Source organism: Pristis pectinata, chromosome 6 (genome assembly GCF_009764475.1).
Source record: "Pristis pectinata isolate sPriPec2 chromosome 6, sPriPec2.1.pri, whole genome shotgun sequence".
Lineage (NCBI taxonomy): Eukaryota > Metazoa > Chordata > Chondrichthyes > Rhinopristiformes > Pristidae > Pristis > Pristis pectinata.
Genome location: NC_067410.1, coordinates 13724521 through 13750146, shown reverse-complemented (window position 1 = coordinate 13750146; position 25626 = coordinate 13724521). Strand labels below are relative to the sequence as shown.

The following is a 25626-nucleotide window of genomic DNA, read 5'->3' as shown; positions in this document are numbered from 1 at the left end:
TGACCTTGCACCTCATTGTCTACCTGCAACGCACTTCCCTGTAGCTGTGGCACTTTACTCTGTATTCTGTTATTGTTTTTACCCTGTACTACCTCAATGCACTCTGTCCTACCTCAATGTAACTGCACTGTGCAATGAATTGATCTGTAATAACAGTATGCAAGTTTTTCACTGTACCTCGGTACAAGGGACAATAATAAACCAATACCGATAATGGGAATATGGGGAGAATAAAAAAACAGGATTACTTTGGGATTTGTGCAATAGGGTGTCTGATAATGACATGAACTCTGGACTGAAGTATCTAATTCCACGCAGTATGACTTGAAATCTAAACCCAAATTGCAAATAAGTCATTAAGGGGGGTTGCTCCAACATATCAAGAATTCACAGCACCCAGCACATTAAGGAGATGTTTGTGATGAAAAGTCATCGACCTGAAGAGTTAACTGTTTCTCCCTCCACAGACGCTGCCTGACATGCTGAGTGTTTTATTTTATTATGTCCTGAGGTTTTAAAACCTGCGGTGAAGGAATCCTCCCAATCGTTATATGAACTTGTTTCCTGCTGTTCCTTATAAAATATAGCTAAAAGTATTATATATGTTATGATCAGTAAGAGGGAAGGGTGGAGAGAGCAGGGTGGTCACGCTTGTGATGTCACATAGATGTGTGTGTGTGTGTGAGAGAGAGAGACAGAGAGTTGGCGAGCTAGTCAGTGAGAAAGCACCAGGAGGATGGCATCTATCGGAGACTTCGATCCGCTTCAGGCTACTGTTCCTGCCACCAAGATCGAGATCACCGTGTCCTGCAGGTGAGAGCAGGGGGCTGAGCTGGGTTGGGCTGGGCTGGGTTGGGCTGGGCTGGGCTGGGCTGTGCTGGACACCCGGGGAGAGGACGGGGGCTCCGGTGATAGGGAGTGGGAGAGCAGGGAGAGGGAGCCGCGGCTCCGGCTACCTGTGCAGCTCATCAGCCGCGGCGGGCACTAAAGTTAGCGAGCCGCGCTCTTCAGTCGCAACGGTATTAATAACAAAAGCCAAATGCAGCGAGACCAGGAGCACCAACTAATTAAAAAAAAGGTCGGAATGAACAATTTAAAATTAGAGGCGTTTTGTGCAAGTTTGGGACCGGTTGGAGCTAATATTAAGCATTTCTTTGGAAATTGCACTTTTATTATAAGGGAAAGGGCGAAGGTTTCTCTGGGGTGTGGGGTAGGAGCCGGCAGTGTGGCTGGTCGGCGGGACTGCAGCCAATCCTCCCTCCCCCGTGGCTGCAGTCAAAAGCAGGGCTCAACGTCCTTGCACTAAAATAACACCCGCTTCAGCCCCCACTGTGCCCAAGTTACCACTGAAGTTTCTTCCCAAAATTTCAACAAGCGGAAGGTTTGGTGGGTGACGGTTTGAGGCCAATATTGGCTCTTGAGGAGCAGAAACCAACGGCAGATGCAACGGGTGCAAGGTACCGGCAGGAGGCGGTCGATGCTAGCACACGCCCTGCTTGCTCCTCGCCACCTTAATACTGAGCACGCATGACCAGCAGGAGGCGGTAAACATGAACGGGGGTACCAGGAGGTACCAGGTACTGGCACATGGACTGGATATGCGTCACTACCAAGGGTTGGAAATGCTGCTGAATCAACTGGGTGCATTTCTCCATTGTGAGGTAGTGCATGCCACCGTTCAGAGATGGTAAATATCAACGCAATGATTGTGCCTAAGTTACCAGTAAAATGTGGTAACCACTGACAAAGAGACTGCCACCAGCAAGAGGCAGTAAATCCACGAGCTGGGTGCATGAAACCAGTACAAGAGGTGATCAAATCCTCGGGGAGACAGCCTTGTCAATATAGGCAAGTGGTAGACCATAGACTGAGCACGTCACCCTCGATAGTTGGTAAACCCCTGGAGATGGATTGGGTATCCCTAATTACCAGAAGGGCTGGCGACCTGTCATTACCAAAAGATGGTAAATACCACCACATGGAGTGGGTGTATGTCACCACAGCAAGGTTGGTAGTACATTTCACCAAAGGTGATATATTTTACTGCATCCATGAGGGGGCTCCAAACACCATGCTATAACTTCCACGTCCCAGATGGTGGTAAATGCCATTAAACTTGTGGATGGTCACATGGTGATTTGCGCCTTTACAGATGCGGAATCAAGTTTCATTTCCCTGGTGGTGCACACCCCCTCCCTTCTATATTCCATTCTCTTCCACTTTTTCCCGTGGGAGTTAAACGTAATTGGGTACTCTCCTTGGAGCAGAGCAGGTTTGGTATATAATCCTGATGGGTTTAGGTAGGATAAGTGCAGAGAGACTGTTCCTATTAATGGAGGGTCAAGAATCAGAGGACACAAATTTAAAGTAATCAGAGGAAAACCATTTAACACAGTGCATGAAATTGCGGTAGATTTGGATTCAGTTGTGACTTTCAAAGGGAAATTGGATAAATATTTGGAGATAAAAGTCTCACTGGGCTGTATGGAAAGAGCAGGAGATTGGAACTGACAGGATTGGCCCACAGAGTTGGCACAGATTCAGTGGGCTGAATAGGCATTAGTATGGTGTTACCATTTTAGGTAGAGTAAACAGTTGTGCTTGTTTTGATGTGATTACTGTTTTTCAAATTCTGGTGTGAATGACCATGTCATTCTACTGCAGGGAAAGCCATTCAGTAGGACAATTGGTTCCGAATTGCTGTCATTGGTGCAATTGTGTTCATGCCTGATTACTTCCAGCTGGGATCCCATTTGCCAGTTTAGCTCCATCCAGCAGCCAGAATCCAATCACAAAAATAGTTTTGCTTTTCTTTTAAAAAAATCCCTCTAATTCACCACAATTCCTCTAGGAAAAAGTGGTTCACACCAAAGTTAAATAAAGCATGCATCCAGTGAGTATGTAAATTTCATCTATGTTTTGTAAGCCTGGGGTGCTAGTAGCTATAATATTAAATGGGTTGGAATGTTTTGAAGTACATGCAATTTCTCAGAGATCAAGAAGTCAGACTTTTGATGTAGAAAGTCTACTTTTAATAGAACCAGGTTACCTAAAGTACTCAAACCAGAAGAGAGTATTGGGTTTTCACCCACAGCTTACTCTAAATCCCACTTTAAGCAATTCTTTCTGTGATTTCTTCTTGGATTCAGGTTTAAACATGTACAGATTTGAGCAGAAAATTATTCTGATTATAGTTCCTTGACTTGTAGTATCAAATATGTGAATTGCACTGTACCTATAGAATGTGGGGTTCAGTGAAGATCAAGAAACACTGAATACCATAGAACAATATAGCACAATACAGGCCCTTCGGCCCACCATGTTGTGCCGACCTTTAAACCTCGCCTAAGACTATCTAACCCCTTCCTCCCACATATCCCCCTATTTTAAATTCCTCCATATGCTTATCTAACAATCTCTTGAACTTGACCAATGTATCTGCCTCCACCACCACCCCAGGCAGCACATTCCATGCACCAACCACTTTCTGGGTGAAAAACCTCCCTCTGATATCTCCCTTGAACTTCCCACCCACTACTTTAAAGCCATGTCCTCTTGTATTGAGCATTGGTGCCCTGGGAAAGAGGCACTGGTTGTCTACTCTATCTATTCCTCTTAATATTTTGTACACCTCTATCATGTCTCCCCTCATCCTCCTTCTCTCCAAAGAGTAAAGCCCTAGCTCCCTTAGTCTCTCCTCATAATCCATACTCTCCAATCCAGGCAGCATCCCAGTAAATCTCCTCTGCACTCTTTCCAACGCTTCCACATCCTTCCTATAATGAGGCGACCAGAATTGGACACAGTACTCTAAGTGTGGTCTAACCAGAGTTTTGTAGAGCTGCATCATTAGCTCGCAGCTCTTAAACTTGATCCCACGACTTATGAATGCTAATATTCCATAAGCTTTCTTAACTACCCTATCTACCTGTGAGGCAACTTTCAGTGATCTGTGGATATGAACCCCCAGATCCCTCTGCTCCTCCACACTGCCCAGAATCCTGCCATTAACATTGTACTCCACCTTGGAGTTTGTCCTTCCAAAGTGTACCACCTCACACTTCTCCAGATTGAACTCCATCTGCCACTTCTCAGCCCAGCTCTGCATCCTATCAATATCCCTCTGCAATCTTCGACAGTCCTCCACACTTTCCGCAGCACCACTGACCTTTGTGTCGTCTGCAAACTTGCTAACCCACCCTTCTACCCCCTCGTCCAAGTCATTAATAAATATCATGAAAGAAAAGATTTGTGTAATTTGCACCTTTTATAACTAAACTGTTGTAACATAGTGTTTCGTGTTTGTAAAATGATTTGCTTAAATGTGTTTGAATTCAGGACTTTTGTTCATTATCTCTGGTAAATTCAAGCAGGGGTCTGAGCTAGAATTTGTTACCTTTGACCAATGTCATGTTGCTGATTTTGCATTCTGCCTCTGGAATATACACAGAGAAAGAAATGCAGTTGTTCTAAGCAGCACAAAGGTTAAGCAATTTTCCTGTCAAATGTGCTGTGTTGCGTGTGTGATTTGATAAAGAGACTACATTTTGGATGCAACGATTTGCACCTGGGGGTCAGAAGCAGGTGCTGGACTCTCCAAGCTCTCTGGGGTGGCAGCAGCCCCTGGTAATGAAAGCACCCAGCATTGGTATTTAGACTGTGAGACCTCCTATTCTTCAGCAGGGTAAGTGCTGGAGATCTTGGTGGGCACAGTCACAGTGGAAGTCTAGGGACATTGTCCTTTGGAGCTCTGAGGGTGATATTCTCAGAGGGCTGATCAAATAATGGGCTCAAATAAACATTTTAGGAGAGTATTTATTGGATGCTTCTTCCAGCATCTAATGTTACATGCTCGTTTGGTCACTCTCAGACAGGAGTTAGCAAGGGAGGAATGGGTAAATTTTAATGAATGTGTATTGGAGATAGATGGGGGGAGAGCTGAGCTATTATGAGCTCCACTCCTCTATCTGCACTTGGCTCTGATTGATATACTAGAGGATTTGAAGCAAGAACCCAGCACAGCATGTAAGAACTATGCCTGAGGGTTTATAGCTCAGCAATTAACTTCTTCCTATATTTTTTTATATACTGTATAAAAAGCCTGAGCTATAGGGAGAGGTTGGGCAGGCTGGGACTTTATTCCTTGGAACGTAAGAGATTGAGGGGTGACCTTATAAGATCATGAGGGGTACAGATAGGGACCTGAGGGGCAACTTCTTCACGCAGAGGGTGGGGTGTGTATGGAATGAGCTGCCAGAGAAGGTGGTTGAGGCAGCTGCAATAGCAGCATTTAAAAGACATGTGGAGAAGTACATGGCAAGGAGGAGTTGAGAGGAATATGGACCAAATGCAGGAAAATGGGACTAACGGTGGGCACCATGGTTGACATGGGTGAGTTGGTCAACCATGCTGTGTTACTCTATGACTAAGACCGAAGCAGGAGGGTATATATAAAAAATATATCTAAATTCACTCTACAAGGGAGTCTCATCCAGAAATGCTATGATTTCATCGATGCAAATCAGAAACTGTAGTGTGCTATGAATAAATTAACAGTAATTAAACAGTGGCAGCACCTACCTGCTTTTCTAATGTACATTGCCAGTGGTCAGTCTTCCTGTCTGGGGCATATGGTTACCATGGGCACCCTTGCAGTTGGAAACACTGTCATTTGTGTTTTATAAATAAAAGACTGCAGATGCTGAAAATCTGAAAAAAAAATAGACAAAAAGTACTGGAAATTCTCTGTGGATCAGGTGGCATCTGTGAACAGAGAAACAGCTGCTGAATATTTCTATCATTTCTGGAACTTATCAATACAGATGTTTTCACTATAAAGGTTTTGATAATACAGTTCTAGCTTGTGAATTGCTGTTGAGAACCCAATACATTGCATAAAGTTGAAAAATATAGGACTTGATAAATGAATACTAAGTATAAAGTGCTTAAACTTTATTCCAGCATATCAGTGGAGGAGATTGTGTTTGGAATCACAGCAGATGGGGCTACTGCAGAATTTGGGTAAAGTGAAGATTTTACCAAAAGGAATTGGTTGGCCAAGCCTGCCTTGTGCTGGTTGTTATAAGTACCCAGTGGTGTTCTGACAGTATGTCTTGGGTTCTGTCAGCTGTCATACTGAGGGGACTGTTAATTGTTGGATTTCCTGTTAGCCTCCTTTCACAGCTGCCTTGGGTAAGTGAGAGCCTCGTGTTCTCACAGCGTAGGTGGAACTCATCCACAACCTAATGCATCAGTGATGTGGGCTGTAATGTTATTTTTGCTGGAGTATTTGCTTGTTTATGTTTGACATGAGACATGGAAAGACACTTTGCTGTCTTCTCTTCTTGGAAGTGTTACTTGTCACCATGGGAAAGTTAAATGAAGGCGAAGAGTTCATGGACAGTTGGCTTCTGATGTGGTGACATTTCTGTAAGAGTGAAGCAGAATGTAGTTGCCTGTTGATTAGAAATCACTGGGAACTTGTATTTCTTTTGTGTAACAGGCTGAATAGCCTCCTATCACATCTGTGCTGGCTCTCAGGGCAATCTCATCAATCCCTTTCCCCATTTATATCCCTGTATCTATTCTCTCTCATGTGTCCATCAACTTCACGTTGATTCTCCTACCACCTACCTACACTAGGGGCAATTTACAGTAGCCAGTTAATCTACCAACCAGCACGTCTTTGGGATGTTGGAGGAAACCGGAGCACCCAGGGGAAACTGATGCAGTTATAGGGAGAACTTCCAAACTCCATCTACACAGGACCCAAGGTCAGGATTGAACTGGGATCGCTGACTGGAGCTGTGAGGCAGCAGCATGACCCGCTGTACCACCATGCAGCTCATGGGGGAAGTACTGCTGGCTGCTCTCTGGAACTGGATGCTTGAAAGAATCAAACACTGTTACTTGAACACCTCCAATGGGCGCACAGACTTTGCTGCATGATCTCTTTCACAGGCTGTACACCAAGGACTGCATAGATTACAAATGGAGGAGGCCCAGAAAACCTAGCTGAAGCAAATTTTAAAGTTGCAACAACAGTGTAACTCACTTCTGGGAAATTCTAGGCATTCAGTTATAAAGAACTGTATCTGAAACATCCCACTAAGACTATGTCAGGTCACTTGAAACAAAATGACTGCAGTGCATTTTAATGTGACATGAGTTCCTGATAGAAATGGAATGTCGTTACATAGAAGTTGGTAAATTGGTTTATTATTGTCACATGTACCGAGGTACAGTGAAAAACTTTGTTTTGCATGCCATGCACACAGCTCATTTATTACAACAGTGCATTGAGGTAGCACAAGGGAAAACAATAACAGAATGCAGAATAAAGTGTTACAGTTACAGAGAAAGTGCAGTGCAGGCAGACAATAAGGTGCAAGGCTATGACGAGGTAGATTGCAAGGTCAAGAGTCCATCTTGTTGTACCGAGGCCATTCAATAGTCTTATAATAGCACGATAGAGGAAGCAATGAGAAGGTAGACACTTGGTCCACGAGGCACCTGTCAGTAAGGTACATTTTATTTCCAATTAGTGCCACTCTATCAGAATTAAACTGTAGTCTGACTTGCCAAATGCAAAGACTGAACCTCAGTGAGTTAGCAAACTAAATTAATCTTGTAGCTGAGCTGGCATGGTTTCAAGCTTTCCCCTTTCCATGACTAAGAACATGAAGTAAACAGCACAGTTCTCCAGGTCCATGTTCAGCAGGTTTTAACATTAGAAACTAAACTGCTGGAAGAAGAATAGAAATAGCCCACATCTCCCTGGACTAACCCAATCCACTGAACACTGGTGTGAAGGATCTAGTGACATTTGGACTGATTTTCAAGAGTGAATATTACACATGTTCTCCTGAAACCTTTTCATAGAACCTTGGAACAGTTACAGCATGGAAGGTCATTCAACCTGTTGGCTCTGTGCAAGATCACAATGGCTCAATCCACTCCTGTGTCCTCTACCCAAAGTCCTGCTCATTCTTTCCTTTCAGATACTTAACCAGCTCCATCTTGAAGGCAACCATTTGAGTGTTCCTCCACTTCTGCCTCTCTTGTACTGGTAAACCCATTGTGGAATTAAAGCTAAATACTGCAGATGCCGCAAACCTAAAAATGCTGGAAACTGTAACCTATGTGGCTTGCGTAATAATGGTTGATACCACATTAAGATCTAGATCATGAGATCAACTGCTCTCTGTGTGAATGCAGTACTGTTTAGTATGAGACTTTCTGAAGAGTCTGCCTGCCTGTCTGGAAGTAAGTCACAGGAAAATGCTCCCTCCTTAGAAAGTACTTTTCTTTTATTCAATAAGATATCCTTGTTCGTTTGATTGACTGCCTACTTAAAGCAGGTTAGAAGGGATGCTGAGACGTGGTGTCAGAAGTGCCAAGTGATGAAGCCATGAAATTTAAAAGCCATGTTTGAATTGGACTACCATGTACTGGCCGTGTTCACTCCCAATTCAGATAACACTTGGACTTGCACTGGGTGATAGTGAGCTGTGTGATTCAGTGGAGATTGTAGACGATAGAACAAATCAAGCTCCCCGTGATGTTGGATTTCTGGACAAGCGGTTTGTCCTGGGATTGGGGCCAATGGAGAGAAAAGTGTTTGTTCAGCTGGTTGTATTAGATAAGCCAAAGCAGATAAAAGTAGAAAATATTATTATCTCATTGGTCAGAAGGAAACAAATAATTGTATCACACAATTGTTTTGTCCGCACAATCCCTCAAAAGAGACCCTAGAGAATGAATTAGATGCATTACAACATATTGTGATCTGCCTCGAAGTGATAGGTTAACTTGTGCTGCTTCTTCACACACAACCAGGAGGATAAAGAATCCTTCGATACTTACTTCGAAAAGATGACTGACATTAAGTAATTGCAGTTTTGCAGCTTTGAGCAACTGGCTGATCAGAGATTGTGTTATCTGTGAAATCCGCAGTCCAGCCAAATGGCTTGGTGCTACTTGAGACAGAGATAGCTCTTGGAAAGTAGATGCAGATGTTAAAAGCTGCAGAGCCAAACAAAGCCAGGCTGGGCATATTGGGTGGCCAACGTGTAATGAGGCAGAAGGCAGAATAGGGAAAGTACTGGTAAGATGGCTTAGACGTTGCAAGCATTGTAGGTGACACAGTGAGTGGTTAAAAAAGAAATGCCTTGTGTTTGGGGAAAGTGTGCATGAAGTGGATTGACAAATCACTTCAACCAATTCAAGTGTATGATGAAATGGAAATAGAACATGCATTGAACAATTTAGATGAGCTGTGCTGGGACAGAGACCGTTCAGGTTTAGAGTACCAGCTGAAAACAATGTAGTTAGTGCCTAGCAAGGTCAAACCTGTGGAAGGAATGTCTCTACATCCAGATGCTGGAGCAAGAGCAACCACTGACATTTCAACTTGACTTGGGAATGATGTGTTTAAATCCTTCCAAAGCAGGTCAGCCATCAATGTTGAAACTGTGCAGTTAAAACTAGTTGGATCCTGTTGATCTACGACAAAGTCACATGGAAGACTGCTGGGAGATGCTCCTTAAATGCAGTGAATCCCCAAAAAAATCAAGAGATGGATGATGAGGAATTCATCAGAAAGGTGTCACCCAATACTTGGAAGTAGCTCAGGATAATCAATGGGGTTCATAAAGGTGCAAGCAATTACCTCAGCCCACAACTTGCAAATGAAGAGGCAGATGGCTTTTGTGGAACAGACAAAACCGAAGAGCAGGAAGCAGGTGCACTCTCACAATAGAGGAACCAAAGATGTACTACCAGTAAGATGGGAGACACAGCAAGGATGAAACTCATATTGAAAGGATGTAGAAGAAGGCAGTGTTTGACTATGTTACACGGCAGATCGTATGAAGACCTGATGGAGGAGGGTGATGCATATTGGAGGAACAGGTACCACTTCAGACCAGTGAAGCAAATATGGAGATACAAGAGGGTGTGCCACTAAAAATGCTACAGATGAACAACTGGCCCCAAGAGAATCTCAACCAGCTGGCTCAAGCCCTGGAAGGTCAGTCCATCAAACCAAGACTTTGTGCTAAAATAAAGCACACAGGAATTAGTCAGTTATTTTGGATGTTGTTTTCCTCTTGTTTTTCATTATTAAAGGAGAGATATGATATATTTGGCATACATAATATTGGTCGATACCACTTTAAGAACCTTATCATGTGATCAGCAGAATCAGTGTTGTTACAACTTTATTTAGTATGGGACTTTCTAGGTTGTGTGTCTCAGTGGAGAATGCCACAGGAAGAAAATGTTGTTCCCTTATCATGTTGAGTAATCTGCTTTTTACAGATTATCCTTATTGTTACTTTGAATAACTATTATCCAATATCTTAGAGAGAAAGATACTACATGGAAATACTCCAAAGATGAGGCAGCTTCTGTAGAAAGAGGAATAACGTTTCTGTTTGATTACCTTTCATCAGAATTGAGAAATGGAGATAAATGGATTTTAAGCAATTGGGTTTATTATCACTGACCTACGTCATGAAATTTGTTACTTTGCGGCAGCAGCACAGTGCAAGACATAAAGACATAAAAATTACCGAGTTACCAAAAAATAAATAAAATAGTGCAAAAGAGGAATAACAAGGTAGTGTTCATGGACCGTTCAGAAACCTGATGGCAGAGGGGAAGAAACTGTTCCTGAAACATTGAGTGTGGGTCTTCAGGCTCCTGTACCTCCTCCCCGATGGTAGTAAAATGAAGAGGGCATATCCCAGTTGGTGAGGGTCCTTGATGATGGATGCCGCCTTCTTCAAGATGTCCTCGATGGTGGGGAGTGCTGTGCCCATGATGGAGCTGGCTGAATCTACAACCCTCTGCAGCCTTTTTCGATCCTGCACCTTGGAGCCTCCATACCAGGCTGTAATGCAACCAGTCAGAATGCTCTCCACTGTACATCTGTAGAAATTTGCAAGAGCCTTTGGTGACATACCAAATCTCCTCAAGCTCCTAATGAAGTTGAGCCACTGGTGTGCCTTCTTCATGATTGCATCAATGTGTTGGGCCTGTGGTAGATCCTCTGAGATGTTGACACCCAGGAACTTGAAGCTGCTCACCCTTTCCACTGCTAATCCCTCAATGAGGACTGGTGTGTGTTCTCCTGACTTCTCCCTCCTGAAGTCCACAATCAATTCCTTGGTTTTGCTGATGTTGTGTGTGAGGTGGTTGTTGTTGTGACACCACTCAACTGAGCGAGCTGTCTCACTCTTGTATGCCTCGTCATTGCCATCTGAGGTTCTTCCAACAACATTGGTGTCATCGGTGAATTTATAGGTGGTATTTGAGCTGTGCCTAGCCGCAGAGTCACGAGTGTAGAGAGAGTAGCAGTGTTGAGAAAATGGGAAGGAAGGAAGAGTAGAGATGAGAAAAGTAGAGATTCTACAGCCCAAAAGAACAGTCCTAACCTGAAACGTTGACCACCTGCTTTTCTCCACGGATGCTGCCTGGCCTGCTGAGTTCCTCCAGCATCATCGTGTTTTTCTAGATTCCAGCATCTGCAGTCCTTTGTTTCTCGAAGAGTAGAGATGGTGTCTGATGGGGTGGGAGGTCGGAGGGATTACTTGACGAAAGGTTGATGATACAGTGTGAAAGAGGATGGTGGTAGGACAGGTGAGGAAACCTAAAGTCAGCCGAGGGGAGATGGAGGGACCTGAATCACTGCCTGAAAGGAAACTGTCTTTTCTGATCATTTATAATGGATGAACTCATTTTGTGCTTCCACTGAGCAAGATGGATGTTTTATTGACCAAGATATTTTCCACATTTCTCAATGTGGAAAATCCTGGACTAACATTCAGACCTCTGCCCTACTGTGGCTCAGTGTCAGATGTTGTCCGTCACGCTCCTGTGAAGCAGCTTGGGAAGTTTTACATTAAAGTTGTTATAGAAACGTTTTGCATGAAGAAAGCAAGGCCTGATGGGATTACTGATTGGAGCTGAGGTGCATGGTGATGCTTTCATTGGAGAAATAGCTGGTGTTCATCCAGTATCTCCATTCCCTCGTCACTTGTCCTCTTCCTCCACCTACCTCTTGTGTTTACAGTAGGTGCTGGGTTGTGGAGTTGGCCCCTATTCCCCACCCCATTATCTTTTTAGGTCGGGGTTCATGATCCTGCCCAGACGGTTCAGAAGGAAGTATTCTCTGACAGTTATAAGACTGATAAATAAGACTAATTTAGAAGCTCTTAATCCAAATTTGACAGCATTAAATTATCAATCTGATTGTACACAAAATGATGAAATGCTTGCTATCAGAAATTAAATTAGTGTGATTTGAATAAATTATAAAAGGGGATTAAATTGACAGTCTCATTCGGATGGTGAAAGGGGGAATGTTTCTTCTCTTTGGTGTACAGAGTGAAGGTGTTAGTTCTGTAATAAAAGCCAAGTTTGTGATTTTATTGCAATGAGCACCCAGAGGAAATCTTTCCTCGAGGATAGTTAGTTTGGTAAATGGATAACTTCACACTGGCATGGCAACTGATGCTCTCTTGATAGTGTCACAGGAAGCTGATTGGGGCAGGGCAGACTTGCCTTTCCTCTGTGTTTAGTCCCAAGCTGTAGCCTGCTTCATTCTGTCTTGTGTCTATCTTCAATTAAAATTAAAATGCTGAATACCGGCAGAACCTTGTGGTCAAGGTCATCTAATGATGAACTCCCCTGGCTTATAAACAGTGACTAAACAGGGCCTTAACAAAAAGTACTTATAATCTGAGGTTATTTTACTGTAGATCATTTGGAGCAGCTTGAATTTCCCGAGCAGAGATGAAATGATTTGTATCCTCATCTTTTACTAAAGGTAACACAGAAAGAAGTAAATATTTCCTTTCTGCACATTAACATCTGTTCCTCAGCACAATGAACAATTTAAAGCCAAAAGGTCTGAAATGTCTTTGATGTAAGTATTGACGTGATCCAATTTACACAGCACATAATTTTACTTGAAGGCTGGGCTTTGTGAGGCTGTAGAGAGGGAGGTGGAGTGAGAGAGACACAATAAGTGTCTTGTACTTGGATTGTATTCCTGCCACCTTGCTGCTTAGAATTTACACAATGAAGAGTTTACGAAAAGCATAAAGCAGAATTTTGCTTCTCTTAGTACAGAATGATTCATTGTTAGTATTGAGCCAAAAGCTCCCAAAATATATTCAACCATATCCAGCATTAAAACTAGAATGCGAGGAAGATAATTTGAGATTATCACAAAATTTGATTTTCAACGTGAGTCAGTAAAATCTTTTTGACAAGTGTAACATTGGGAGCTAAGCTGGTAGCTTTTATAAGCTATATTGAATAGGAAAGGATTCAGTGTCATTAAAGAATATTAAAGGATGCAAGAGGATTTAGTGGATTATTCCCAAAGGCTGGAGCTTCACAGGGTTAAACTTTTGCCAGGCAGGCAGATTAGATTGGGAGGAAGGGATGGCAGGACTAACTGAGATAGAGAGGATACAGCTGCTGTATTGGCAGAGATAGGACTGGATGGAGCTTGGAGCTGCAGACTGACTGGAGACAGGCATGCCAGAGAGGAACAGCAGTCACCGAGACAGCTTGAGGCAAATCCAGTGCATTTCAGAGATTCAAGCTGCTGTGCAGGTTAGGCATCCAGATCTCTGGGAGAAGGAGATGCTCTTCACCTTGTGTCACCAGCTTGTTGAAAACAATTACCGCATGAAATTTGTTTGCTTGAGGAAACAGCCATTGCTGTGCAATCCATTTTATTGTTTATAAACCATTAAAGGGTGAAGACAACAAGTGAAGATAAACAATGAGGTTCTGTTAGATGATGACAGGAGAGGGTGTTGGCAAGGTTTTGTGTATGTGTGCAACTGCAAGCATGTTTACGCTTAAGTATATACCAGATCTTCTAAAAGAGCTGGGTCTCTAATTGATCTGGTGCTCCTTGCCATTGGACCAAGAAATCACTCTGCCAAATCCATGTGTTAGCTTGTCTGCAATGACTATCCTAGGTTACAAGTATTCCCACACAGGATCTTCTACTATACTGAGTCTAGGTAGTCTCTTCAGAGAGCAATCCACACAGTCCCATTTCCTTACTCTTTCTGTATAATGCTGCAAGGTTTTAACTTTCAAATTTTTCTATAATTCCCTTTAGAAAACATAATTAAACCTGTATCCGCTACACTTTCAGACTTGCATTCTAGATCATATCTACTCCCGCGTGAAGGAAAAAGATTTTCGTTCAAGTCACCTAGCATCTTTTTCTGTTCACTTTTAAATGTGTCGTCTGGCTTCTGAAGCCTTAGACCGTTAAAAGATGACATCTCTGGATGAAGGCAAATGTAAGCACACCTTGCTCTGAAAGAGTAGGATTATCTTCCCCTCCTTTTAACTGTCATTTTCCTCTTACCATTTCTCAACTCCCTGATTAAGGAGACAAATAGCTTTTCAAGCTCCACTCGCATCCCTACTGATGCTATTCCCATACATCTATTTACTTCATAAATACACTGTGATTAACTTTTATTGTCCTCCTCTTTAGATGGTGCAGGAGATAGATTTTTCAATATCAAGACTCAATTTCAATACAGCCACTAAGATTTCCCTGCATTGCCTGAATGGTATTAAGATCTGTATTCTTATGTTGCAAACAGCATTACAATTTTACAATTACTGCATCTCAAATGCTGTATCCCATCAAGAGAATAACCTGTACTGAGATTCACCTTGTGCAACAAGGAAGAACTGCTGTCAGGAAAGGGGACCAAGCATATTCATAGAAAATATACAATACAAATGTTGGGTACTTGACCTATCTTGACCAGGTGGTTGATATAAAAATGTAGTGTAATACAATCATCCACACTCAGTGCAATCTTGCAGGTCATGGCTCATCAAGTCCACTTCTAAGTATCTGTTGAGGTTTCTGCCTCTGCCACACTTTCAAGCAGTGAATTGCAGACCTCCTTCAACCTCTGTGTACAAACATTTCTCCCCATCTCCTCTCTTCCTTTTTCCAGTGCTTTTTTTGTTAAGGCAAAAGGGGTCTCTCTTATTTATTTAGACTCCTCATAATTTTAAACACCTCAGTTAAATCTCCTCTGTTGATAACAACTCCAGCCTTCTCTGTTTCTTTGTAGCTAATATTTCCAGTCCTTGCATCATCCTCTGCACTCTTTCTAGGCAAAGGCACCTTTCCTGAAATGTAGTGACCAGAACAGTTTGTTGGTGTTGTATATAATTCTGGCATAACCTTTCACTCTTTGCTTCAGCTAATTAAAGCTCCCTGACTGCTTTTTAAGAACCTTATTGATCTGTCTTGTTATCCTGAATGATCTATGGATGTACACACTAATGTTCCTCTATTCTTCTACAGCTGGCAATACCCTTCCCAAAATTCAAATTCTGGTGGGACATATGGAGTAAGTAAGAGTGTTGATGTACAGAGGGAACTTGGGGTGTAAGTCCATAGCTCACTGAAAGTGATGACACAGGTGGATAGGGTAGTGAAAGAAGGCATTTGGTATGCTTACCTTCATAGCCCAGACATTGTATAAGAATTGGGACATCATGTTGTACAAAACATTGGTTAGACTGTACTTGGAGTATTGTGTACAGTTCTGATCACCGCACTACAGGAAGGTTGTGGCAGCAATAGAGAGAGTGCAGAAGAGATTCACCAGAAGAGTTGCCCAGAATGAGGGGCACAGTTTGAATAGATAATTTTTTTCCTCTGGATAGGAGAGTCTAGAACTATAGGATACAGGTGAGAAGGGACAAACTTAAAGGAGATCTGAGGAGTAAGTTTGTTTCACACACAGGCTGTCTGGAACAAGCTGCCAGAGGGAGTGGTAGAGGCAGATACAAGTACAATGTTTAAGAGGTATTTGGACAGAGATAGGAAAGGCATAGAGATCTTTATTAGTCACGTGTACATCGGAACGCACAGTGAAACGCATCTTTGCATAGAGTGTTCTGGGGGCAGCCCGCAAGTGTCACCACGCTTCCGGCACCAACATAGCACGCCCACAACTTCCTAACCTGTACGTCTTTGGAATGTGGGAGGAAACGGGAGCACCCGGAGGAAACCCACGCAGACACACGGGGAGGATGTACAAACTCCTTATAGACAGTGGCTGGAATTGAACCTGGGTCGCTGGCACTGTAAAGTGTTATGCTAACTGCTACATTACCATGCCTGCCCTACACTAATGCAGGTAAATAGAATTGGCATAGATAGGGATTATGTTGACATGGACTAGGTGAGCAGGTAGGGCCAGTTTCTGTGCTCTATATTTCTAGGATTCGATGGCTCTATTTCTTGTATGTTACCTTATCTTGTGGTATCTTCCCAGACGCAATACTCCTCCATTTGCCACTTTTATGACCAACTGACTAATCAAAAGCAACCTGAAGTTTTCCTCCTGTCAACCACAGGGACAATTTTTTGTATCATCATCAAATGCCTTTGTCATGTTTCCTATGTTAAAGGGTAAATTGTTAATGTACATCTCAAACGGCAAGGGACCCGATACTAATGAAGGACCAAGACGCAGGCAAAGATACATAAGATATGCAGACATTGTTCTTTAGGTTCTCTTGATGATTAAACCTATTCCAATGCCTGCTCTGCTTTGAAAGTCAGTCCAGATGTCTGTTATTGTTAACCTCTGGTGACAGTGTGCATTCAACCTGCAGAGCAATTTCAACCACTCTCAAGAGCTGAAGGTAAATGAGTCAAGCTATTACATGTTCCATCTAATGTAACCTGACATAGGTGAAGCCAGTCTAAGCACAGAAATAGCTATGCAAAACAGTCCTATGGATAATAACTTGGGGGCGGGGGGGGGGGGGGCGGGGGGAAGAGCAAGTAATCTGTGAGATCTGTGTTAACAGATAAAATATACCGAACCTTTCTCTTGCTAATGATGTCCCAAATCATTTCACATTTGGGCATTTGTAGGGAAGGTTTGGTACAGGAAAGAATATAAACTAAGGGCAGAGTTGGCCACTAGGTTCCCCAAATCTGCTCTGTCATTTAATAAGGTAATGACTGATCTGATTACAGTCTCAACTCCACATTCCCATCTACCCACGACAACCTTTTACTCCTTTGCTTACATAGAACAGTACAGCACAGGAACAGGCCTTTCGGCCCACAATGTCTGTGCCGAACACGATGCCAAGTTAAACTATATACCTTCTGCCTTCACATGATCCATATCCCTGCATATTTGTGTGTCTATCTAAAAAGCCTCTTAAAACGCCACTTTCACATCTGCCCTGGCAGCCCATTCCACACTCTCTGTGTGTTTTTTTTAGAAAAACAACTTACCCCAAACATCTTGTTAAACTTTCCCACTGTCTCCTTCAATGCACATTCTCTTGTATTTAACATTTCTAGCCTGGGAAAAAAGATTCTGACTGTCTACCCTATCTATACCTCTCATAATTTTATAAACTTCTATCACGTCTCCCCTCAGCCTCTGAAGTACCAGAGAAAACAAACCAAGTCTATCCAAACTCTCCTTATAGCTCATATCCTCTAATCTAGGCAGCATTCCTCGTAAACCTCTTCTGTACCCTTTCCAAAGCCTCCACCTCCTTCCTGTAATGGGGTGACCAAGTGTGGCCTAACCAAAGTCTTATGCAGCTACAACTTGACTTCCTGACTCTTATTCCTTTTGCTTATTGAGATTAGATCTACTTTTGAAGAAGAGAGTTCTGAGAGATTAACAGGCGAAAACAAGCTGTGAATGCAGTTTGGCAACTGCTTCCAAAGTAGGCTCTGATGGGGCTCTGAGAAATTGTGCTGCAGTATCAATGGGCAAGAGTCAGATTTCTCAAATCTTAAAGGGTTTGTCCCACGTGATTTAGCAAGCAAAAGAAAATATCTCTTTGAACATCTGTGTTTCAAGGACAACAGAGCATCAGCGCTGTCCAGGAATAATGTCCAGGGGCTGGGTAAGTGCTGTTTGAATATATTCCCTCAAGGCCACTTGGATTGACGCAGAATACTGAAATATAGCCCTTGTTTTCTGTTGTAAATGTGAAGTACCCTAAAGTCTACAGAGCTCTTTTCATTGTGATAATGACATCCCTGCTGTGTTATAGATTCTGGCAAGAAACTGATCACTCTTATCAGTGGCATTGTTCAGAAATGCTTTGGACTGTATTCAATCCCGGACTCGTTAGTTTTCTTTACAGCTTGCCAGAAGGCAGAAACAGAAAATGCCAAGAATCCTCTTTTGGAATGAGCTGAAGTTTCAGGCCAATGACCATCCATGCTGAGTGACCCACCAGAGGTGATCACAGGCTGCCCAGGCACAAGCTTCAGGGGTGCAGGTTCCTACCAGAAGAAACTGCCGTGAAGAAATGTCCATCCCAATCCCCAGAGACTTTCCAAGCAGAGTAGCAGTCTACCACTATCATGATACCAGTTTCCCAGAGGAACAATTGAAATACGGGTATAAACACCCAGTAGAGAGAAAACTAGCTTGTTCACAGTAGTTTATTGTGTTTCTGCTTGTGGAGATTACAATCCAACAAGAAATGATGCACTTAATTTGTGCTGGAGCATTCAATCCGGGAATTATTGTTGGGCCCTGGGGGCAAAGTATTCTGATGCTCTAGGATGGAGACTGGTTTAGTCCTTTAATATTTCGTACAATCATAGAGTAGTTTAGCACAGAAACAGGCACTTGTCCATGCCTGTTTTTCCACATTAGACCTGTATCTTGCTATGCTTTTCTTATCCAAGTAACTGTCCAAACTTCTTACTAATACTAGAACACAAGAAAGAGTAGGCCATTTATTCCCTTATGTCTACCATCCAGTAAGCTCATGGCTGAATTGTTTTTGCCTCAGTGCTGTTTTCCTGTATTCCCCTACATCCCTGACTACCAACAATATCAATCTCCATATTGAACATACTCAGCAACTGTGAGTATAACTCTTGAGTAGAAAATTCCAAAGCTTCACAACTTTCTGGGTGAAGTAATTTCTTCTTACCCTGGTCCTAAATGGCCAACACCTTATTTTGATACTGTGACCCCAGCCAGAGCAAACATCATCGAGTCATGGAGTTGTACAGCACTGAGAAAGGTCCATGCCGATCTTTTTGTCCTTCTACACTTAACCCATTTGCCAGCTTTAGGACCATGTCCACCCATGCCTTGCCTATTTAAATGTGTCTATGTGATAACTGTATCTGATTCCACCATCTCCTCTGGCTACATGTTCCAGATATCAACCACTCTGTTTTAAAAAAAAACCTGTTATCTATGGGAATGGTGGGATACCTCAGCAAACAGAAGTCTTCTGGTGATTTGTTTCCTTAATGAACACCAGGAATTCCACCGGGCAAAGAACAAGGGGGTCCTGAAAACTTACAGCAAATCCTGTGTTAACATGGAGGATTCCTCGCATGCCATCAGGGAATGGAAGGCCTTGATATTGCAACTGTAGGTGCTTACAAAGTGGACATGATCTGTGGTTGGTTTAGAAAAGTGGATAAGTCCAAACAAGTCTTTGTCCTGCTCTGTTTCGTAATGATGCCAAAGTCGGTGAATTCCCTGGGGAACGCAAGAGTTATCCAATGCCTATATTCCCACTAGCATTGTGGCTGCCAGGGTTGCTCATGTTGCCTGAAGAAAGCTGAGTTCACTTGTCACTTTATAGCCACAAAATCTAATATCTCCACAGGGAATGACGGGCCAGATTCCAAGAGGAGTTTATTGGGTCTGAGGTTGGATAGAAATCTCCCAGTTATCTGATGTGATATTATTGTAAGGTTATCACCTCCACATAAAGTCCAAGCCCATGTATTGGTTTATTATTGTCACATGTACTAAGATACAGTGAAAAGCTTTTGTTTGCATGCCATTCAGACAGATCATTCCATACATAAGTACGTTGAGGTAGTGAAAGAAAAATGGAATGCAGAATATAGTGTTGCAGCTACAGAGAAAGTGCAGTGCAGGCTCAATGGCTCTGGTTTGATATTCCCAGCTGCAGTTATCATTACTCGTAATTCATCAATCTCCAGAAGCAAATGCTCGTCATCTCCAGCAGCTTCGTCTGATCCTAGCAACAGCTGTGCATTGATGTTTTCTCATAGTGACTCAGTCTGAATGCTTTGCAAATGTGAATCTAAGATATTCAGGACTCTGGTACAATAAATTCAAATGTGGTTTGCAGAAAGGGTTCAGGATTAGGAAATTTGGAAGGGATGGATTTTGGGATGGAAAACCCAGGAATGGTGGAGAAATACTTTCCATGGTCAGTACTGGCCTGAGGAAAAAAGCTTGGTCCAATCTAGCATTGAGATGTTTAACAAGCAAAAAGCTGGATATCTGAAATATAAGCAGAAAATTGCCGGAAATACTCAGCAGTTCTGGTTGTACCTGTAGAGAGAGAAACAGTGAATGTTTCCGTTTCTGATGAAAGGTCGTTAACATGAAACATTTAGGACTGTTTCTCCTTCTACAGATGAAGGTTTAAAACTCCCAGCTTTTGCTTTCCAGGATCCCAGAGGCTGGATGAGAAAGCCTGTCTGTGTGGAAGTCTCAGTCAATTATAACTTTGAGCTGTTGGATCATTACAACAAGACCATTTTTATTTTGTCTGGAGTTTCTCATCAATACACTGGTGGGAAATCATCGAATGCACAATTTTTGTTTGAAAACAGAAGAGTTTGAAACTTGTGAAGATTGTGATTGAAAGTGTCTTTTTGTCTTGGAATGGTGTTTCTTTAAGTAGAAGACACGTCTTTCCGCAGGAAGAATTTCCTTGGAATGTGAGGCAGTGCTGCTTAAAGTATTAATAATACTGAGCGGATGCCTGGCTGCAATTTGTCCCACGTGAATTTTGCCAGCAGCAGTAGAGGTTTTGGACAATAAAGTGGATGCAGAAAGCCCTCACGAGTCCAATGTATTGAAAGCTCTTTTCTGTCAGTTAGCAGCAAAGGGTAACACCACAGAATAAAATATGAGATTGATGTATGTGATGAAACGTGTCAGGAGTGGAAAACATTACAACACATTGTTTTCAAAGTCAGCAGCAAAAAGTGCATTTTCTCTCTTTTTAAGAGGACCTTGTAGACCCTGTCACATGATCCAGCACATCTTTTAGTCCAACATCATAAATCTTCGGGTCTGACACTGTAAATCCAATGTTTCTTCAGGTGATCTGCCACAAAATCAATCACACCTTTTTGTCCTTTGTCACCTAGTATTACTTTTATCTTTTTAAAGATGTCACAAACTAGCAACAACACCACTCCCAACTCAAAAGTGCTAACTGCCAGATTGTCCACAATGATAAGTAAACCAATTTTAAAAGAGTATCAGCTGTCTTGTATTTAATACATAAATTATCGATAGCTTGCAATGGACTTGATGTAGTAATTGACCTTTGTGCTTGATGTTTGTGACACATCACATTATTGCTTCCCTCACTGAGCATTCTCAATTAGCCTCACATTTCAGAGTAAGAAAAACCTTTCATTTGTTAAATCAGACTGGCTGCTTTCTCAGGGTGAAGAGTGTAATTGCTGCATTCAAGAAGATGTGCAACATGAATGGTTATGTATTTGATCGTTAAGGTCAGGAGTGGCCTTTGTCTGACTCTCAAGAGTTGAGGGCCTGCTGTGTTCCTTCCTACTGAGGTGAATTCTGTCTGTAGACCAGCAATTTCTTTTAACGTTCTGCCTCCTGAAAAATATACCGATTTCAGGTCCTCTCAACAAAATTAATTCTTTCTCACTTGAAAAGGCAAATTGATCCTAATATCCTTTCGAGAGCGAGTTGTTGCAGTCTTATGGAAACCAAGGCACAAAGCATTGTGACCATATATCAGGCCTTATACAGTGAAAGGACTTTCCTTTTGTATGTTTCACCATTCCACGGGTGAACTTCGGAGACGTATCAGGTGAACGTTTCAAGCCATTGGATAGCACTGTATGCCTGTTAGATGCATGGAGGATCTTGAAGGAATATTGCAGATTTCTCAATTCATGTATTACACTATGTACAATCCATGCATGCAATTTTCCTTAACGTTTTGTTTTTTGCAGAAATTGTATTGTTCTGCACTTGCATTCATAGCCCTTTGTAATAGGATTTCTAGGCCAAAGATCCTCCTTTCTTGTTCTTGGACTTTGACTGAATGACAGACGTTTTACTGTATCAATCCTTACACTCGCGTTTACCAGTGAAATTACATCAGAAGATCTGAGAGCAAAACACTAAGCATTGCTAGCCTTTTTTTTAAGTGCTAAGAGAAGGCATGGTGTAAGGGGCAAGTTGTGTTTACTCAGCAGTGAGGGAGACATCCAGAAGTTGAAATTAATCTCAACATTAGTGTTAGATCTGCTATTAGTCATTCATTATAAATAAAGTGTAGACTGTGTAATTTTTTCATGTGGGAAGTACTCAGTCTAGGGCACCCCATGGGTGGGAGAAGGGGAGGTAGGGTGAACCATGCTGTCACAATTTTTCTCCTACTGTGCTCTTCTGCAGGGAGTTGCGAGATTTTAACACCATGCCAGAGAAGGAATAGCAAGGTATTTTTAAATTGGGTGTAGCTGTGTCATGGGGAAGTTGAAGGTGATGTTCCCATGTACCTGTTTGCCTCGTCCTTGTGACAGTCAAGGCCATGAGTTTGAGAGCTATTGTTAAAGTGGCCTTGGGGAATTGTTGCAGGGCATCTTGTAGATGATACCTACTGGAGCCTCTGTGTTCTGGTGGTGGAAGCAGAGAATATTTGAGGTGATAGCTGTGGTGTTGACCAAGCAGGCTGCCTTGTCCTGGATGGCGTTGAACTTTCTGAGGGGTGTTGAAGCTGCACTCATCCAGGCATGTGGAGTGTATCCATCACACTCCTGATGTGCCTAGTAAATAGTGAAAATGCTCTGGGGTGTCGGAAGGTGAGTGACATCCTGAAGAAAGTAAGCCTCTGACCTGTTCTTGCAGCTATGGTATTTATGTGTGACGTGCTTAAGCTCTAAATTATGATACTCTCCATGTTGTTGATGGTGGGGAATTTAGTGATGGCACTGTTGTTGGATATCAGGTGAAGCCCTCTTCAGAAAGATGGTTATTGCCTGAGACTTGTGTAGTGTGACTGAAACTTGGTGCATATCAATCCAAACCTGAATGCTGGCTGGGTCTTGTTGTCCATAGGCATTGAACTGTTCCTTTCTCTGAAGACTGCCATCATAATTTTGGTTTTATTGCTAGATAATTTCATAGGTAAATGAATCTTGTGTCCATTTACGATTTGGACTGCACCCTTTCCAGATTTCCAGATTGGGGGTGGGGATGGTGGAGAGAAATTGACTTCTCTCTCTCGTACAATTTGGAATTAACTTTTAGATAAAGCAGTGGAGGCTGGAGCCCTGTAACCTGTGAATTAAGGTTGCACTGAGCTGTCAAGTAACATGAGACTAAGGTTTTCTTTTAATTCATTCAGAGAACTTGGGCATTCCTGCCAAGGCTTGCGATATTGCTCATCCCACTTGTAGTGAATGGAACTGAACAATGCGCAAATTGTCATTAAATGTCCCCACGTCTGATCCTCCAACAGAGGGAGGGTCATTGAAGCAGTGGAAGGTGGTTGTGCCTTGCTTGTTACTCTGAGGAACTCCTGCTGCAATGTTCTTGGAAGGAGATGATTAGTGTTGATATTTGTCCTTGTTTGATTCCATTGATTGAACATTTCCACTGACTCCCATCATCACCAACTTTATCAAGGATTCGTGATGCAATACTTGGTCAAGTGCAGCCTTGATATTCTTGCCTCACCTCCTGGAATTTCTTACCCATGCTTGTCTGAAATGTTGATTAGATCCAAGCTGTCCTGCAGAAACCCAGATCCTCTGGCATTCTCTCACAGCAGGCTGGATTCTTAAGCATTACACACTGTGGTCCAGGGTTTCTGATTGGGAAACAATCAATGATCCAGGCGTAAATCAGTCCCATTTTGACTAGTATTGAGTCATTTGCCCTCCCCCATGTTTCTGCTCAAACTTGCTTCACTATCACAGAAGGCAAAGTAAATAATGAACCAGGACAATTGGGCAGAAAGTATTATATTTAAAAAAAAGAATAGTCGTTGGTCTGCAGAGGCACAAGAGACTGCAATGTTGGAATCTGGAACAAATCTCTTGGAGGAACTCGGTGGGTTGAGCAGTGTCTGTGGGTAGGGTGGAGGGCGGGAGTTGTTGACATTTTGGGTTGAAGCTCTGCGTCGTGACTAAGAGTGGAGGGGGGAGATGGCCAGTATAAAGAGAAGAAGTGAAGTAGTGAGACGGGCCAGAGGTGATTGGTGGACTGTTGGGGGGGGGGGGTGGGAGTGGGTGGTGAATTTTGACGGGCAGATCGAGCCAGGTAAGGGAGGGGTAGAGTTGGGAGACTGAGGCAGGTGGACGATAGATGGAGGCAGATGGACAAAAAGGAAGATGGAGCCAGGGAGGGTGAAGGTGGAGGCAGCTGCTGGACGTTGATAAACAGGAACACAAAGGCTACCAGTGCTGGAATATGATAAGGAAGGTGATATTGGGAACAAAATTATGAGGTGGGTCAATAAGGAAGATAGTCAGAATCTTTTTTCCCAGGGCGGGGGAATCTAGAACATGGGGGCACAGGTTTAAAGAGGTGAAAGGGAGATGGAACCAGGACCATGGAGACATAAGAGACTGCAGATGCTGGAATCTGGAGCAACGAACAATCTGCTGGAGGAACTCAGTGGGCCGAGCAACACTTGTGGCAGTAAAGGAATTGTCGACATTTCGGTTTGAAATCCTGCATTGGAACCAGGACGAGATGCGGGAGGGGTGGGGGAGAGCTGGTGGATGGGAAGGGGATGAAAATGGGTGATGGAGAATGAGTCATTGGTTTATTTATGAGATGCATTTTGCTGCCATTTTATTAATACAGTTCATTTTTGTGTCTAGTCCACGGGCAGCTATAAGTAACCCACTTTTAAATAACTGGAGGTGATTTTGCATAACCCTGCAGAACCATTTACTATTTGCATTTTTGTAAGAGTAATGAAATTCTTAGTAAATTAGGAAAGGTTATATTTAAAAGTGGTTAAAATGATCCAATTAGTGTTCTTGTGCCTAAAATGCTCAGTTTCGAGAGACTTGAAGACTTGGTGATGGGAGCAATTAATACATATTTGAATGGTGGTTAATTCATTTGGGCAGGTGATTAGAACATAGAAGCATAGAAAACTACAGCACAATTCAGGCCCTTTGGCCCACAAAGCTGTGCCAAACATGTCCCTACCCTAGAAATTACTAAGCTTACCCATAGCCCTCTATTTTTCTCAGCTCCATGTACCTATCCAACAGTCTCTTAAAAGACCTTATCGTATCCGCCTCCACCACCGTTGCCGGCAGCCCATTCCACGCACTCACCACTCTCTGAGTAAAAAAACTTACCCCTGACATCTCCTCTATACCTACTCCCCAGCACCTTAAACCTATGTCTTCTTGTGGCCACCATTTCAGCCCTGGGGAAAAGCTATTATCACCATTTTGAAACCGGCCTGAAAATATGTGAACATTCAATTTATTATAAATATAGTTGGCTCTAAAAGTTGCTCCTTTTTCAGATGAATGTAATT

The 25626-nt window shown here is 42.7% G+C and overlaps 1 protein-coding gene across 6 annotated transcripts in view; it reads left to right on the top strand.

Moving 5' to 3' along the window:
* Positions 1 to 736: 736 nt before the first annotated feature.
* The window catches only part of LOC127571321 (copine-9-like), a 324183-nt gene continuing 299293 nt past the window's right edge, over positions 737 to 25626 (top strand). For all 6 annotated transcript variants that reach the window (XM_052017597.1, XM_052017598.1, XM_052017599.1 and 3 more), the window contains exon 1: positions 737 to 813. In XM_052017597.1, the coding sequence (XP_051873557.1) occupies positions 737 to 813 (77 nt within the window). The remainder of the gene's footprint in view (positions 814 to 25626) is intronic.